The sequence below is a fragment of the Quercus robur genome, chromosome 9 (genome assembly GCF_932294415.1).
Source record: "Quercus robur chromosome 9, dhQueRobu3.1, whole genome shotgun sequence".
Taxonomy (NCBI): Eukaryota; Viridiplantae; Streptophyta; class Magnoliopsida; order Fagales; family Fagaceae; genus Quercus; species Quercus robur.
In genome coordinates, this window is record NC_065542.1 from 42,183,447 (window position 1) to 42,196,536 (window position 13,090).

The 13,090-nt window shown below is 35.4% G+C and overlaps 1 protein-coding gene across 4 annotated transcripts; it reads left to right on the top strand.

Annotated features, from left to right (window-relative positions):
* Positions 1–1,853: 1,853 nt before the first annotated feature.
* Positions 1,854–8,109, top strand: LOC126698468 (U-box domain-containing protein 3). 4 transcript variants are annotated; one of them, XM_050395712.1, is made up of 6 exons: positions 1,857–2,055; positions 3,541–3,759; positions 4,272–4,557; positions 5,077–5,193; positions 5,356–7,260; positions 7,584–8,109. In XM_050395712.1, the coding sequence occupies exons 3-6, from the start codon at positions 4,282–4,284 to the stop codon at positions 7,647–7,649; spliced, it is 2,364 nt and encodes a 787-aa protein (XP_050251669.1). In that variant the 5' UTR covers positions 1,857–2,055; positions 3,541–3,759; positions 4,272–4,281; the 3' UTR covers positions 7,650–8,109. The 4 variants fall into 4 exon arrangements, with proteins under 4 accessions (XP_050251671.1, XP_050251668.1, XP_050251669.1 ...); XM_050395713.1 differs by having other exon boundaries at positions 4,277–4,557; XM_050395714.1 differs by lacking the exon at positions 3,541–3,759 and having other exon boundaries at positions 1,854–2,055.
* Positions 8,110–13,090: the final 4,981 nt, after the last annotated feature.

The following is a 13,090-nucleotide window of genomic DNA, read 5'->3' on the forward strand; positions in this document are numbered from 1 at the left end:
TTGTTAATTAATCATTTGATTACTATTGGGTTTAGCTAATATCTAACAATCATTATGCAACATGAATTGGAATCTTTAGCAGAACTTAATGGATTATTAAAAGAGTGATGGGGTTATATCATATATGGACCTGATTGTAGGTTGCAAAATTTTGCATATGGTGTAAATGTGAGATGGAATTCAGATATGTCAGGTTAGTCTCCAATAAAATTGAATCTAAAAAAAATAAAAGGTTATATATATATATATATATATATATATAATTCAATCCATCTTATATATATATAATTCAATCCATCTTTGCTTATGTTAATGACTCAATTGGTCCAGTACATGGGTTAGGTACTATATCCTTTCATATTGGCTGAAGACTAAGTGACACCTATTCTCTATAGAGTCTAGACTAGACCCCAACAAGGTGGAAGAGATTGTTGCGTGTTATATATCAATATATCGTATGTATCTTTTCGTGGTAAGGAAAAATAAAAACTTTTTTTTTTTTTTTTTTTAAAGATAAAGAAATAGACCATTTATACAAATCCTAGGAAGGATGGATGGCAAGAGGGCATGTAGAATAATATAAATTATAAATTGCATATGTATGGAAAGGATATCTATATACACATTCAGGGTCAGATGAGATGGGTTGGATCGAGTTAGCAAAACTTGTCCACATCTTATCATCTTTTTTAGGTAAAGAAAACCAAATTGAAAGAATGGATCAAATAGGGTGAAGAAATTTTACCATCCCTGGAACAAGGGACAGAAGAGAGACATCCCTCAAAAAGGAAAAAAGAAAAAGAAAAAGAATAATAAAGAAAAATCTCTTTTTTTATTTTTTATTATTTATGAGAAAAGAGAAATCTCTTAAAAAAGAAGAAGAAGCATGAAATGCTAATTTAGGGAAAAAGTGAAAGGATATTTTAGTTAGAGAGTAACAAATGGTATTTCCCTGTAATATTTTGAGAGTAACATTTTCTCGAAAATTGAAAAAATTGTCAATACTTTTTCAATTCCCGAAATTTTTTTTTCCCAAAAATAGTTAATTATTATGTACTTGAAGAACACATTAGCAAAATTCATATATATATATATATATATAAAGGACTTTGTTAACAGGTACCGGCCAACACTTGTTAATGAATTAGCTATGGTTCATTTATGATCTATCACAAATTCCAATGCATAGAAAATTGGCAAAATTTTACTTTTTAGCTATGGTTTACCACAAAATAATTTGACTTTCTTCATTTAAATTGATACACATTTAATAAATATTAATTATTTTCCACATCCTTAAAAAAAAACTTGAATAATTTATTTTAAATTTTATCACATTAACGGATGCTGTACAGCACCCGTTAACAGTACCCATAAAGAAATGTTAAAGAATGTCCCAAGTACATTGGATTATGAGTTATTTTTAGAAATATTTTATGAGAAAATAATAAAATAATTAATTTTGTTGACAATTTTTTATATTTCCTATAAAAATGACGTTAAAACTTTCCTAATATAGTTTAATAAGTTTATTAACTGCTTTCCATCAAAATGATGTTAAAACTTTCATAATATAATTTATTAATAATTGTTCTAAAAACACCCGTTAACATGACCTATTAAAAAAAAAAAATCGGACTTCTTATTACACATTTGCCTCAAATTTAATCATAGGATCCCTAAATACCAAATCCCATTTTATGGTCTCCCCTTTCTCTTATGACAATTCCCACTATTCATTATTAATGTATAATGTTCTTAATTAAATCTTCTCCCACAAAACCCAACAAATCTGTAACTACATTGGCCCCACCAAATACCTTTTTTTAATTTTTCCCCTAATTTTTTAATTTCAGTTCCCTGCTCTCTCTCTCTCTCTCTCTCTCATGCAGCTTTGTAAAGAAAGCAGGGCATGAGGGCTTGTACTTGTTATCAAAGATTCATCTTTTATCAGTCACAAAAAATTAAAAGGTTTCTATGTTCAAGTTTCAAGCTCTGGGGTTCATCAAGATCTGTTTTTGCTTGAACCTGCAAGCTTAACCCACATGCATCAAGGTATGCTTCAATTCAAACCTTCCTGGTTTTTGTTTATAAAATGTTGGGTTTTTATTTTTATTTTTTTTCATAAATTTATGAATGGTTTGTGAAATATTTTAATGGGTTGGAGATAAAATGAGCTGGGGTTTCCATTTTTATATTGGGTTTAAGCTTTGGAGTTCTTCCTGGTCTCTGTGTGAAATACTGAAATTTTGGGGGGTGTGATTAGAGAAAGTGGGTCTGATAATATTGACACTCGGAGAAATGTTTGTTTCTTTGAGGTTGGTTTTTATTTACAATGTTGTTTTAACTGTTTGGAGCAATAATTGTTTTGGTTTAGCAAATTTGCATATCCTTTGGTTTGTTTCTGAAAGAACTAGGAAGTAGAATATTTTTAATATTTGGAATCTATTATTCATATGAATGGGGGATTCTGTTCAACCTATCTAAATAGATGTATTAGGCTTAGTTGAGTTGTGGTTCTTGTGTTCACAGGTAACATGAATAGTCTCAAGATTTATAGAATTCTCTTCCCCACCGAAGCTTTTCTCACCTACTAAAGAGAGTGTGAAAAAAAATTTCAGTAAAAGCTTTAAAGGGCTTTTCTTGAGGGAGCAAGCGGTGTGGAATTTGTAATCCTCAGGAAATGGTTCTTTTCTTATTTTCTGAATTTGTAAAAACAGTTGGAGACTTTTTTTTGCAAACAAGAATAAACTATAAAGATAGTAATGGTCATTTTGAGTTTCCTCATTTTGTGTGCAAAAAGATCAACATGGAAAATAGCAGAAAATGACCCAATAAGTTTGTTCTTCTAATTAGAGATGGAAAATTTTCATATAAGATGTTCTTAGTCTCATGTCCCTGGGGTGCTGTACTTCAGCCCTGTTGGTTAAAAGGCATTCTGTCATGCTCACAAGTCAAGAAGCTGAACTTCTAGGAATTTTCTGTTCCTGCGCAAAAAACTTTATGTTGCTGTATGTCTTTCTGAGTGTATTCAAGCAAGATGAGTATTGATTATAACGCTACATGCTTGCTTCCATGGTTCTACCGTTAAAAAGGGAGGCATGTGATTTGGCAGTTACATCTAGTTTTGTACAAGTTTGTGATGCCTTTTCTTGAATATCGATAATCAGTTCAAAAGCAGCCTACAATGATCAATAGCATGTGGTTACTGGTCAGGATGCCTCCAAATGCAGCATAATGCCTAGCACTAGATATTACCTTAGTTGGCATCAGGGTTGAGGGAGCTCTGGAAAAGCTTTCTTAAGTAAATAATTGTACAACTTCAGCTCGTGTGATGACCTGAATGTCTGGACATGGTAGCTGGATTTGGAGCCCATTGCAGAGACAATTGCCACATGAACATATAAGAGTTGCACATGTTATTGTAGCCTCTTTAAAAGGAAAGAGTTTTGATTTGTTTTAGGCTTTTAGATGCAAGTTCCACTTGAGGTATTCTGTTAGATGCATGGCTTACCGGCTTTTTTGACTCTGTGCCTGCAGGCTATTTACTACATTGCCCAGTTCTGTAGGCTCCCCTATGTCCCAAATTGGCTACAGGGTTATTGTCCTTGGGGACCAGCTTTTCTTCATCATTCTCCAGATCCTTGTGGGGACTATATACTGGCTATTCCACCAAGATAGGAATCTCCTATTACTTTCAGTTCCCCTTCAGGCTGCTTTTGTTAGAGAGACTCTTTATCCCATTTCCCGTTGTGTATGGTAGGCATCTGTCAACTATTGCACCAAATCTCACGTTTAGAAATACTTACATAGTGAAAATAGATAGTGATTCTTTGATTACTTTTTCTTATTTCATATTACAGTTACTTGAACTGCCAGGAAATTAGCTGCTTCAAGTTCTGTTTTTCTTTTTCCTTAATGGTTCTGCACCTCTATAAAATATTCTTTAGCTCCTGTTCCATGTATAAGGGTAATTACTTGTTGTTTAGGGTTTCATTTTTATCTTTTCGAAGGGAGAATGATATAGCATGACATGTTGGTTACTAGTCTAAGAAATTCTTCAAGCTCTAGAGTCTAGAATAGGTAACAAGTGGATATTTATCCTAAAGAATCAGCAAACCCCTTGTTATAAGTTATAACAATGAAAACCTAGTTATTGTTAAAGGGAACTCTTATGATTGTAAACTACTTTCATCAAGATATTCTAACAATAATTTATCTTCATAAACTTTTCTGTTTTCATTTTTTAATTTTGTTATATGTTTTATCAGAACAGGTCAGATGGACACATCATCGGTAAAATGTCTTATCAACAGCATTTCTCGATTCATTCTTCTAGTATCATGCCAGACAATGAAAGCAATGCCTATTCAGAAGGATTACAGAGATCTAGTTGGTGCATTAAAGCTTTTGAAAGCAGTGCTTGATGAAGTTGTTGATTACAAAATTCCTTCAGATGAAATTCTCTGTAAAGAGTGTGAAGAATTGGATACGGCTATCAATGAGACTAGGGAGTTCATGGAAAATTGGTCTCCAAAAATGAGCAAACTATGCAGTGTAAGTAACATCTTATTAACTTATTTTCCCAGTGGATCAATTTTTATCATCCCCTGCCTCCCTAAAAACAAATTCTGTGAACGGAATTACTTTTGTGCACCTTATTTATTATTATTATTATTTTTTTTTGGTGAGATTCATTTGGTGTTATTCAACAGCAATAGTATTATTAATATATCTAGTTCTTATTTGTGAAACTTTATTTCTGGCACATGTTTAATGAATGTCATCTAGTAATTTCCTGAAATTACATGATCATTTCTTTGAATTAGGAGAAATCATAGGGAACAGAAGAAAACTTGAATCTTACAACGGCAGTTGCATTAGACTGCAAAATGCAAACTTATTTCTTTCCTTTTGCTTCTGGAAATCAAGTGGAGAACATAAAGTATTTTGTCTTTTGGGAGTTCTGTGTGTGGGTTTTTAGGGGAAAAAAAGGGTTTTTGGGGGGGGGGGGGGGGGGTGGTAACTTTCTATATGTACTTGTTTTAATTATTATTTGTTGTGTTATATCTCCAGGTTCTGTGGAGTGAGCCATTGCTGATGAAAATTCGGAGCTCATCAATCGATATTTGTCACATATTGTGTAGATTATTACAGTCATCTTCGTCTACTATAAGTTTAAGTAATGTGCAGGTATAATGTCCGCCGCATATATTGTTTTCTATGTGAATTCAGTTTTACTGGTGGCAAACTTTCTCTTCTGTATTCAGTTTTACTGGCTTTAGATAGCTATCACTCTACTAGTTGTCTGGTCATTTAAGGCAATTGTCAGACTGATTCCTGGTACTCTTTCAGAATTGTATGCAGGAGCTTCAATGTTTGAAGCAGGAAAGAGTAACGGAATATATAGAAGAGGCTATTATAAGTCAAAGAGATAATATTGTTCCCTGCACCAAACATCTCCTGAAGATTATTGAATTTCTTAATTTGACACCAAACCAGGAACTACTGAAAGAAAGTATTTGTGTGGAAAAAGAGAGAATAAATGCCCAAGTCAATAAAGCGAAAGGGGAACTAGATCAAATCTACCAAATTGTGAATCTTGTCTCCCACATTCGTAATTGCATGGTGAAAATTCAGCGCTTTGAAGCAAGAAGTGGTGTCCCAATCCCTTCATACTTCCGCTGCCCTCTATCGTCAGAACTTATGTTGGATCCTGTGATCGTGGCTTCTGGTCAAACCTATGAGAGGTCTTCCATCCAAAAGTGGCTTGATCATGGACTGACTATTTGCCCAAAGACTCGTCAAACACTCACACACACAAATCTTATTCCCAATTATACTGTAAAAGCCATGATATCAAATTGGTGTGAAGAAAACAATATAAAAACTTACAACTCTGAGCGCACTGAGTTTGTTTCAGTGCCATCCCTATCAGATCATGCATCTCCTCAAGATTTAATCCGCACAGATAGTTCCCCTTTTTCTTTACACAACAGCAATTCGATGTCAAGATCATCTCATGAAGTTGGAAATGGATTTGAAAAGCAAAAGAATGATGCCTCTTCTAGATTAAATGGGAAAAATTCCAATGGATTCCAAAGCCGGGAGACAGAAAAGTTTTACCATCCATCCCCTGAACAATCATACATCCATAGCAGGAGTGAATCAGCATCAAGTGCCATTTCCAGTGTTGATTATATGCCACCAGTGTCAGATGAGGTGCCAAGAATATCGAGCAAGCGTGAAAACGTGAATGAGCTGTCTGGTGAAATCACAACTGAATGTCTTGATACTTCTCCTCAATGTAAAGAACCAGGATTTCCCTCTTGGTTACCTGGAAAGAAATTTGACAACTTGAAAATAGAAGTTGAAGTAGCAGGTAACATAAACCATAATTACTTAAGAGCAAACTCACTCCCATTTTCAGACTCAGGATCTGATGAGGTGACCTCAGCTTCCCATGTCAAGAAATTGATTGAAGACCTTAAGAGTCAGTCCAATGAAGTGCAAACTACAGCTGCAGAAGAATTGCGGCTTCTTGCAAAACACAACATGGAGAATCGTGTCATTATAGGCCAGTGTGGGGCTATTGCACCTTTGGTCTCACTTCTTTCTTCAGAAATGAAGCGAACACAAGAGCATGCTGTGACAGCCCTTTTAAATTTATCAATTAATGAAAACAATAAGGCCATGATTGCAGAAGCGGGTGCTATAGAACCACTTATCCATGTTCTGAAAACAGGAAATGATGGAGCCAAAGAGAATTCTGCAGCAACTCTATTCAGTCTCTCTGTACTAGAAGAATACAAGGTGAAAATAGGTCGTTCTGGTGCAGTTAAAGCATTGGTGGATCTTCTACACTTGGGAACTCTTCGAGGGAAGAAAGATGCTGCTACAGCTTTGTTTAACCTATCAATTCTTCATGAAAATAAGGCTCGTATAGTTCAAGCAGGTGCTGTAAAGTATCTTGTTAAGTTGATGGACCCTGCTACAGGGATGGTTGACAAAGCTGTTGCTCTTCTAGCAAACCTGTCAACAATTGGGGAGGGACGTTTGGCAATTGGGCGGGAAGAGGGTATTCCATTACTAGTTGAGATTGTTGAATCGGGATCTCAGAGAGGAAAGGAAAATGCTGCTTCTGTACTGTTGCAACTGTGTCTCAACAGTTCCAAGTATTGTACCCTGGTTCTGCAAGAAGGAGCTGTCCCTCCCTTGGTTGCCTTATCACAGTCTGGCACACCAAGGGCAAAGGAAAAGGTAAACAGCTTATTCTAACACTGGCTGCCCATCTTTTTCTTTTCAGTCTGGTCAGCTGCTTTCCAGTCAGTGTGCCATTATACCATGCAGTTGGTGTCCTTCAACCAGTAAAAGGAAATAAAAAGCATTACAAGTTAATTATGAGAAGGTTCATTTTTGTTTGAGTGAAAAGCCTTCCCATCCCCACCCAAATATTTTCAGTTCCTGTCCTCCTAGTGACTATGTCTTTGATACAAGATGTGTGCCCAAGTTCCATGAGTGTGTGAGATTGACCTAAATGTGTGGAAAAAAGATAATAATATATTTTGTTTTCTATTATGCAGGCACAACAGCTTCTTAGTCACTTCCGGAATCAGCGAGAAGGGGCCACAGGCAAGGGAAAATCATGAAGAGAAATTTTCTTGGTTTCTTGCTGCTTTTTACCTTTGGCTCTTATCTCCTCCTTGTCAATTGCTCTTCTTCGACATATTCCTTTAGGGCTCTTTCTTCATACATTCTTTAGCTCTCAATTATATCCATTTGCATCATAGTCTTGAAATTTTCTTTTCCTCCATTATGGTGGGTAGTGATGGATTTCTTATTAAGTGCAAAATGGGATTGGATTGTAAACTTAGGACTGTAGTTTCCCTGAGAACATAGCTTGGCCAAGTATAAAATCTAGTCACTACAGTGTTTATCCTGTTTTTTGGTCCTCATTAGTGTTTTGTACATAAATTGTATATATCCTACAGTATTTATGCTCTATATAGGTCCTTGTAATCTGCTGTAGAATCATAGTATTGATTTTTGCTATTTGTTGCACCAAAGTTCTAGTAATAATGTACCTTTTCTCCTCTTTTACTCAAGCAAGCACTTGGCCGGAAGACAATACTCCCAACATAAGGGCAGGCATTTATGAGCATGAGATCAATATTGGGTAGTGTTGCTCGGAAATTATTACTTCATTTATTGTGGTAGTGTACATCAATGTCGTGCTTCATTGTATGTTGTTTATCCTGAATAGGTAGAACTTAACAAAATTTTGTGATAAACTAGTACACGGTTGTAGAATGTGATTTTGGTCTGGTAAATGTTTGTGATGCTCTAGGCTCTAGTGGAGTCATGATGCTGTGATGAAGATTCTGAAAAGTGTGAAGATAAGTGGCATCCTGTTAAGGCTTCCAGAAGTGGCTTTGATATCTCACACCTTTTCTTTGTTGACGGTTTAGTGATATTTCCTAAGTTAGATAAGAAGAATTGCCATTATGTGAAGGAAGTTGATTAATTTTGTTAGTTTTTGGCCAAAAGGTTAACCAAGGAAAATGTGGAGTCTTCTTCTTGCCAAATGTGAATCAATCCCTTAGAGAGCACCTGTGTAATATTTTTGGGTTTTATTCAATCCCAAATCTGGGAAGTACTTGGTTCCCTAGCAAATTTGTGAGATCCTCAATCCAAGATCTGAGCTTCATTATGGATCCAGTATAGGGTAGGTTTGCATGGTGGAAAGCCCATCTACTTTCCTTTGCTAGTAGGATGGTACTCAACTACTCATTAATGCTACCCCAACAGCTATTCCAACTTATGTGATGTAGTGGGCTGGTTTGAAAACCAGGCTCTTTGACAATCTGGACAGAGTCAGTAGGAACTTCTTGCGGGTTAGGAGTATGATTATCAAAATCGCGATCTAGATCGTAGGATCGCACGATTTTACGATTTCATCTCAATAAAATGTTTAGGATCGCACTAAGATCATAAAAATTGTAGGATCGTACGTAGGATCGTAGGGGATCCTACCAAAAACAAAAAAATTTGGTTTTTTTATTTTTATTTTTTATTTTTTATTTTTTATTTTTATATATATGGGATAAATTTTTTGTTTTGATGAAGTTTTAAGGGTTTTTATATTTTCATGTTGTGATGGTATAACTTTTATTTTATTTTTATAAAATTATGTTAACCTAAACAAATGTTTTCTAATTTCTAGTTCACTTGTAATCAAAATGAATGAATGATTCATCATTTCTAAAGGAAGAATTTGATGTTGGCTTTACTGCCTTTTAAGTTATAATGTTATTAAATTTTTTTTATCAATATACTAATTTGTGTTCTAATATTACTAAATTTTTTTTTTATATATAATTTTACCAATTATGCTTGTATTTGTATATTGATTGATTGATTTTTTTGAGCATGCACTTTAATTGTTCCTAAGTGGTATAACTTAAATAATTGAGTGTGAAATTGTATCTTAATGTCTTTTGTAACTCTAGTATACAAATATATAATGTCTAAATAGATGATGAAATGAATGATGATGATTAGGAATTTAGGATGGTGGTTATAAGAATCTTAGAATGAGAATAATTAAATGTTCACTTCACTTTAATATTTATCTTGCTTTTTGGATTTCATATTGTAGTTAGCTAGTTTCCATTTGCTAACTTATTTTGGATATCAAACTTGGAACTTAGAACTTGGAAAATATTTTTCATATGTTTTGATAAATATTTTGGTATTCGGTTGCTAATTAAACATTTATTGAACTTTATAAATACATTGGGTCAAAACTTAAATATACTTGTTTTGTTAATATAGACTTAGCGATGTATGACATGCATCATATGATGCAAATCTTAGTTTTTTTATGGATGAATTTAAAATTTACGTGATTATTCAACATACAAAGTCATTATCAATGTGTTTTTTTGCTTTAAATATGAAAATATATAGGATTTTACGATTCACGATCCGATCTTACGACTTACAATCTCACCTACCTTCAATGATCATACGTAGGATCTCGATTTTGACAACCTTGGTTAGGAGGATGGTCTCAGCTTACACTCAGTTATGTGGGTTCAAGAGTTGACTAGTGTATACTTGATTCCTAGGGGCAAAGGTAAGTACAAGGGTGGGGGGCATTAGTCTACAAAAATAAGAATTGGCCCCCTCAAATATTTGAATTAGTCCAATGATACTCTTAAAAAAAATAATTGGTTTAATAGTTATAAGGATATAACTTTATTTTTCGCAATTTTATTTTTTGTTGTAAAATGCGCTTTTATATCTGTTAAATATTTGATAAAATTTGGTATCAAACATGTTTGAATCTATCTTTTTCAACTCGTTATGTGGCGATTAACAAGTCATTGATTCATTAAAAAAATCTTGTCACTAAAACTACACATGAAATGTGTCTTTAGTTGCCATATAATAAGTTAAAGCAAGATAGTTTTAAATATGTTTTTGATCATTTATGTTTTTGAGAATTTCATTAGTTGAATTGAAAGATTTTTTACTTACTTTAATATAAAATTTGATAATTTGTATTTAAAATGAAACTTTTTAACAATGAAAATGGAAAAATTGAATTTTATTTTATGAAAAATCACCATCAAACATAATTTTGATTGAAAATACTAAACTCTTTTTTTTTTTTTGGTGTGTATATATATAACTTATCAAATAAAAAAGTGTGTGTATATATAATAAAAAAGTATGCATGTATATATATATATATATATATATATATGTGTGTGTGTGTGTGTGTGTGGGACTTGTCTTGATAGATATATTAGTGTTGCAATTTGGCCCCCCAACAAAAATTCTTGGCTTCACCCTGTTGATTCCTAATAGATTAGCTTCTGCACAGGGCAGTAGGTTACCTTGCTCCCAAACTTGGAGTGCAATGAAGAAAGGTATTGACATTTTCTCAAAGGAATCCAATGGTTTATTGGAAGCCAAAGTAATCTCAAGTTTTGGAATGATAAATGGCTCACTCTGAGGTTCCTTAAGGGACCCAATTCAGGGACCCTTGAGTAGAGAGGATGAGGTTTGCTAGTGAAGGAAAGTGATATCCATTTTGGGTGGATTTGGAGATAGATTTCTTTTGACATTCCCGCATAGCTTGCTACTGGAAATCAAGCAAACCCTTTTCACATTTTGAAGATAGACTATCATGGGCGTTATCTAGTAGTGGAAATTTTGTTCTCAAGAGGACCTATAAGCTTGCTAAATGTCAGAATGTCAACAAGATTTAAATCCTCCTTCTGGATGTGCTATCAAGAAAACATATTGGTGAAAGAATTGCTAGAGAAGATTAGGACTCTGTGTGCAGTGTAGCTCCTTTCTTGATTTTTATTTTATGTCATGGTGATATATCAAATCTCTCTCACAAGGGAGTGAGCGGATAGCAAATACTTCCTCCTTGCTCCGCTGCTAACGTGGAATATGGCTCATTGTAGGGCAACCTTAGATTAGTAAGTAGTGGCGGCTCGGGTTTGAGGCTATTAGAGGAACATTGGTGTTGCAACTAGTGTAGCAGCAAAGCTTTGCATTTGAGGTATGAACTATTAATCCACAAAAGCCTAAACTTAGAAACAGTGAACATTGAAATTGAAGCCAAAGTTGTAGTAGATGTGTTTTCTTTATCTGATGAAATTAATTTGTGCCTCTCTTGTTGATGAGTGCAGGCAGTTGATAAATCAAAATTGGCAAGTATGGTTGAACACCACTACAGAGAAGCGAATAGTTATGGGGATGTGTTAGCAAGAAGTGGCTCAAATCAAGCATAGGATTTAGAGTTGTTCCCATTTTTTTTTTTTTTTTTAGGAACAACCCAACTCAGGCTGAAAATATATAACTAAACCAAGTCTTTTACAACATAATTCAAAATGTTTGGAGGAACAACCTCACCCCAAACTCTTTACTGGAAAGAGAACCTAGCATCCTTAGCTAATGCATGAGCAACATAATTACCCAGCCGCCTCACATGGATGATAGAGTAGGATTGGAAATAACCCCCTATAGATGCAAAGTCTTTTACCAAGTGTCTAGCCAACGCATTTGAAGCCTTCCCTGCCTGCAAACTCTTCACCACGAGGTCTGCATCTCCTTCAAAGCACACCTTGCGAAAGCTGAGTTCCCGGGCAAAGAGAGCAGCTCTGCGGGCCGCAAACATTTCCAAGATCTCCACAGATGTTGGCATGAGAACTTTCTCGAACAGAGCAACTAGCACCTGCCCCTTATTGCTGCGAATAACCACCCCAATACAGCCCTCCTCCTCCCCAAACACCGCCTCGTCGAAATTCGCTCTCATTGATCCCACAGGTGGAGGCTGCCATTGTACCGATCCAGCCCTTGACTGAGGTTCTTTCTGTTGCTTCCCCTATTGAAACTCATCTAACAGAGCCGTGGCTGATTGGGCAAGCTTCGAGAGTGGTTGGGCTGGTTCATTGAGTCTTTGTTTATTTCTTCTGACCCAGATCAGCCACACAGTCATGGCAAACTCCTCCAAGCTTTTTCCTTCCTCTTTTATGATGCTAACCAGATCGCACAGTGATATGACGCACGGGAATTTTCTCCTAACCTCTACAAAAGATTGCTCTCACCCTTCTCGGAGATTTTCACATCTCCATATGGCATGTAGCACGTCTTCTTCCCTGCACTTGCACTGTTCACACAGAGGGTTATCCAGCACTTTCTGCCTCTGTAAGTTCACCTTAGTTGGGAACGCATTTGAGCAAGCTCGCCAAAGGAACACCCTGACCTTGTTTGGGACTTTCAGCCGCCAAATGCTCTTCCAAAACCGCTTCACCTCATCAGCATTGGAGCTTGATGGTGCGGCCTTCATTTCAGACTCACACAACAATTGATAACCCGTTTTTACTAAGTAAGCGCCTGACTTGCACCTTGGCCAAGTAACACTATCCTCCTAGTCCGTGACAGGTATTGGAATGCTCTTGATTCTTTGTGCTTCAAATGGCAAAAAAAGGGCTTCCACTAGTTGGTCATTCCAACCCTCACCCCTAGTTGCCAACAGTTTTGCTGCTTCCCAATTTGAGGCAACCCC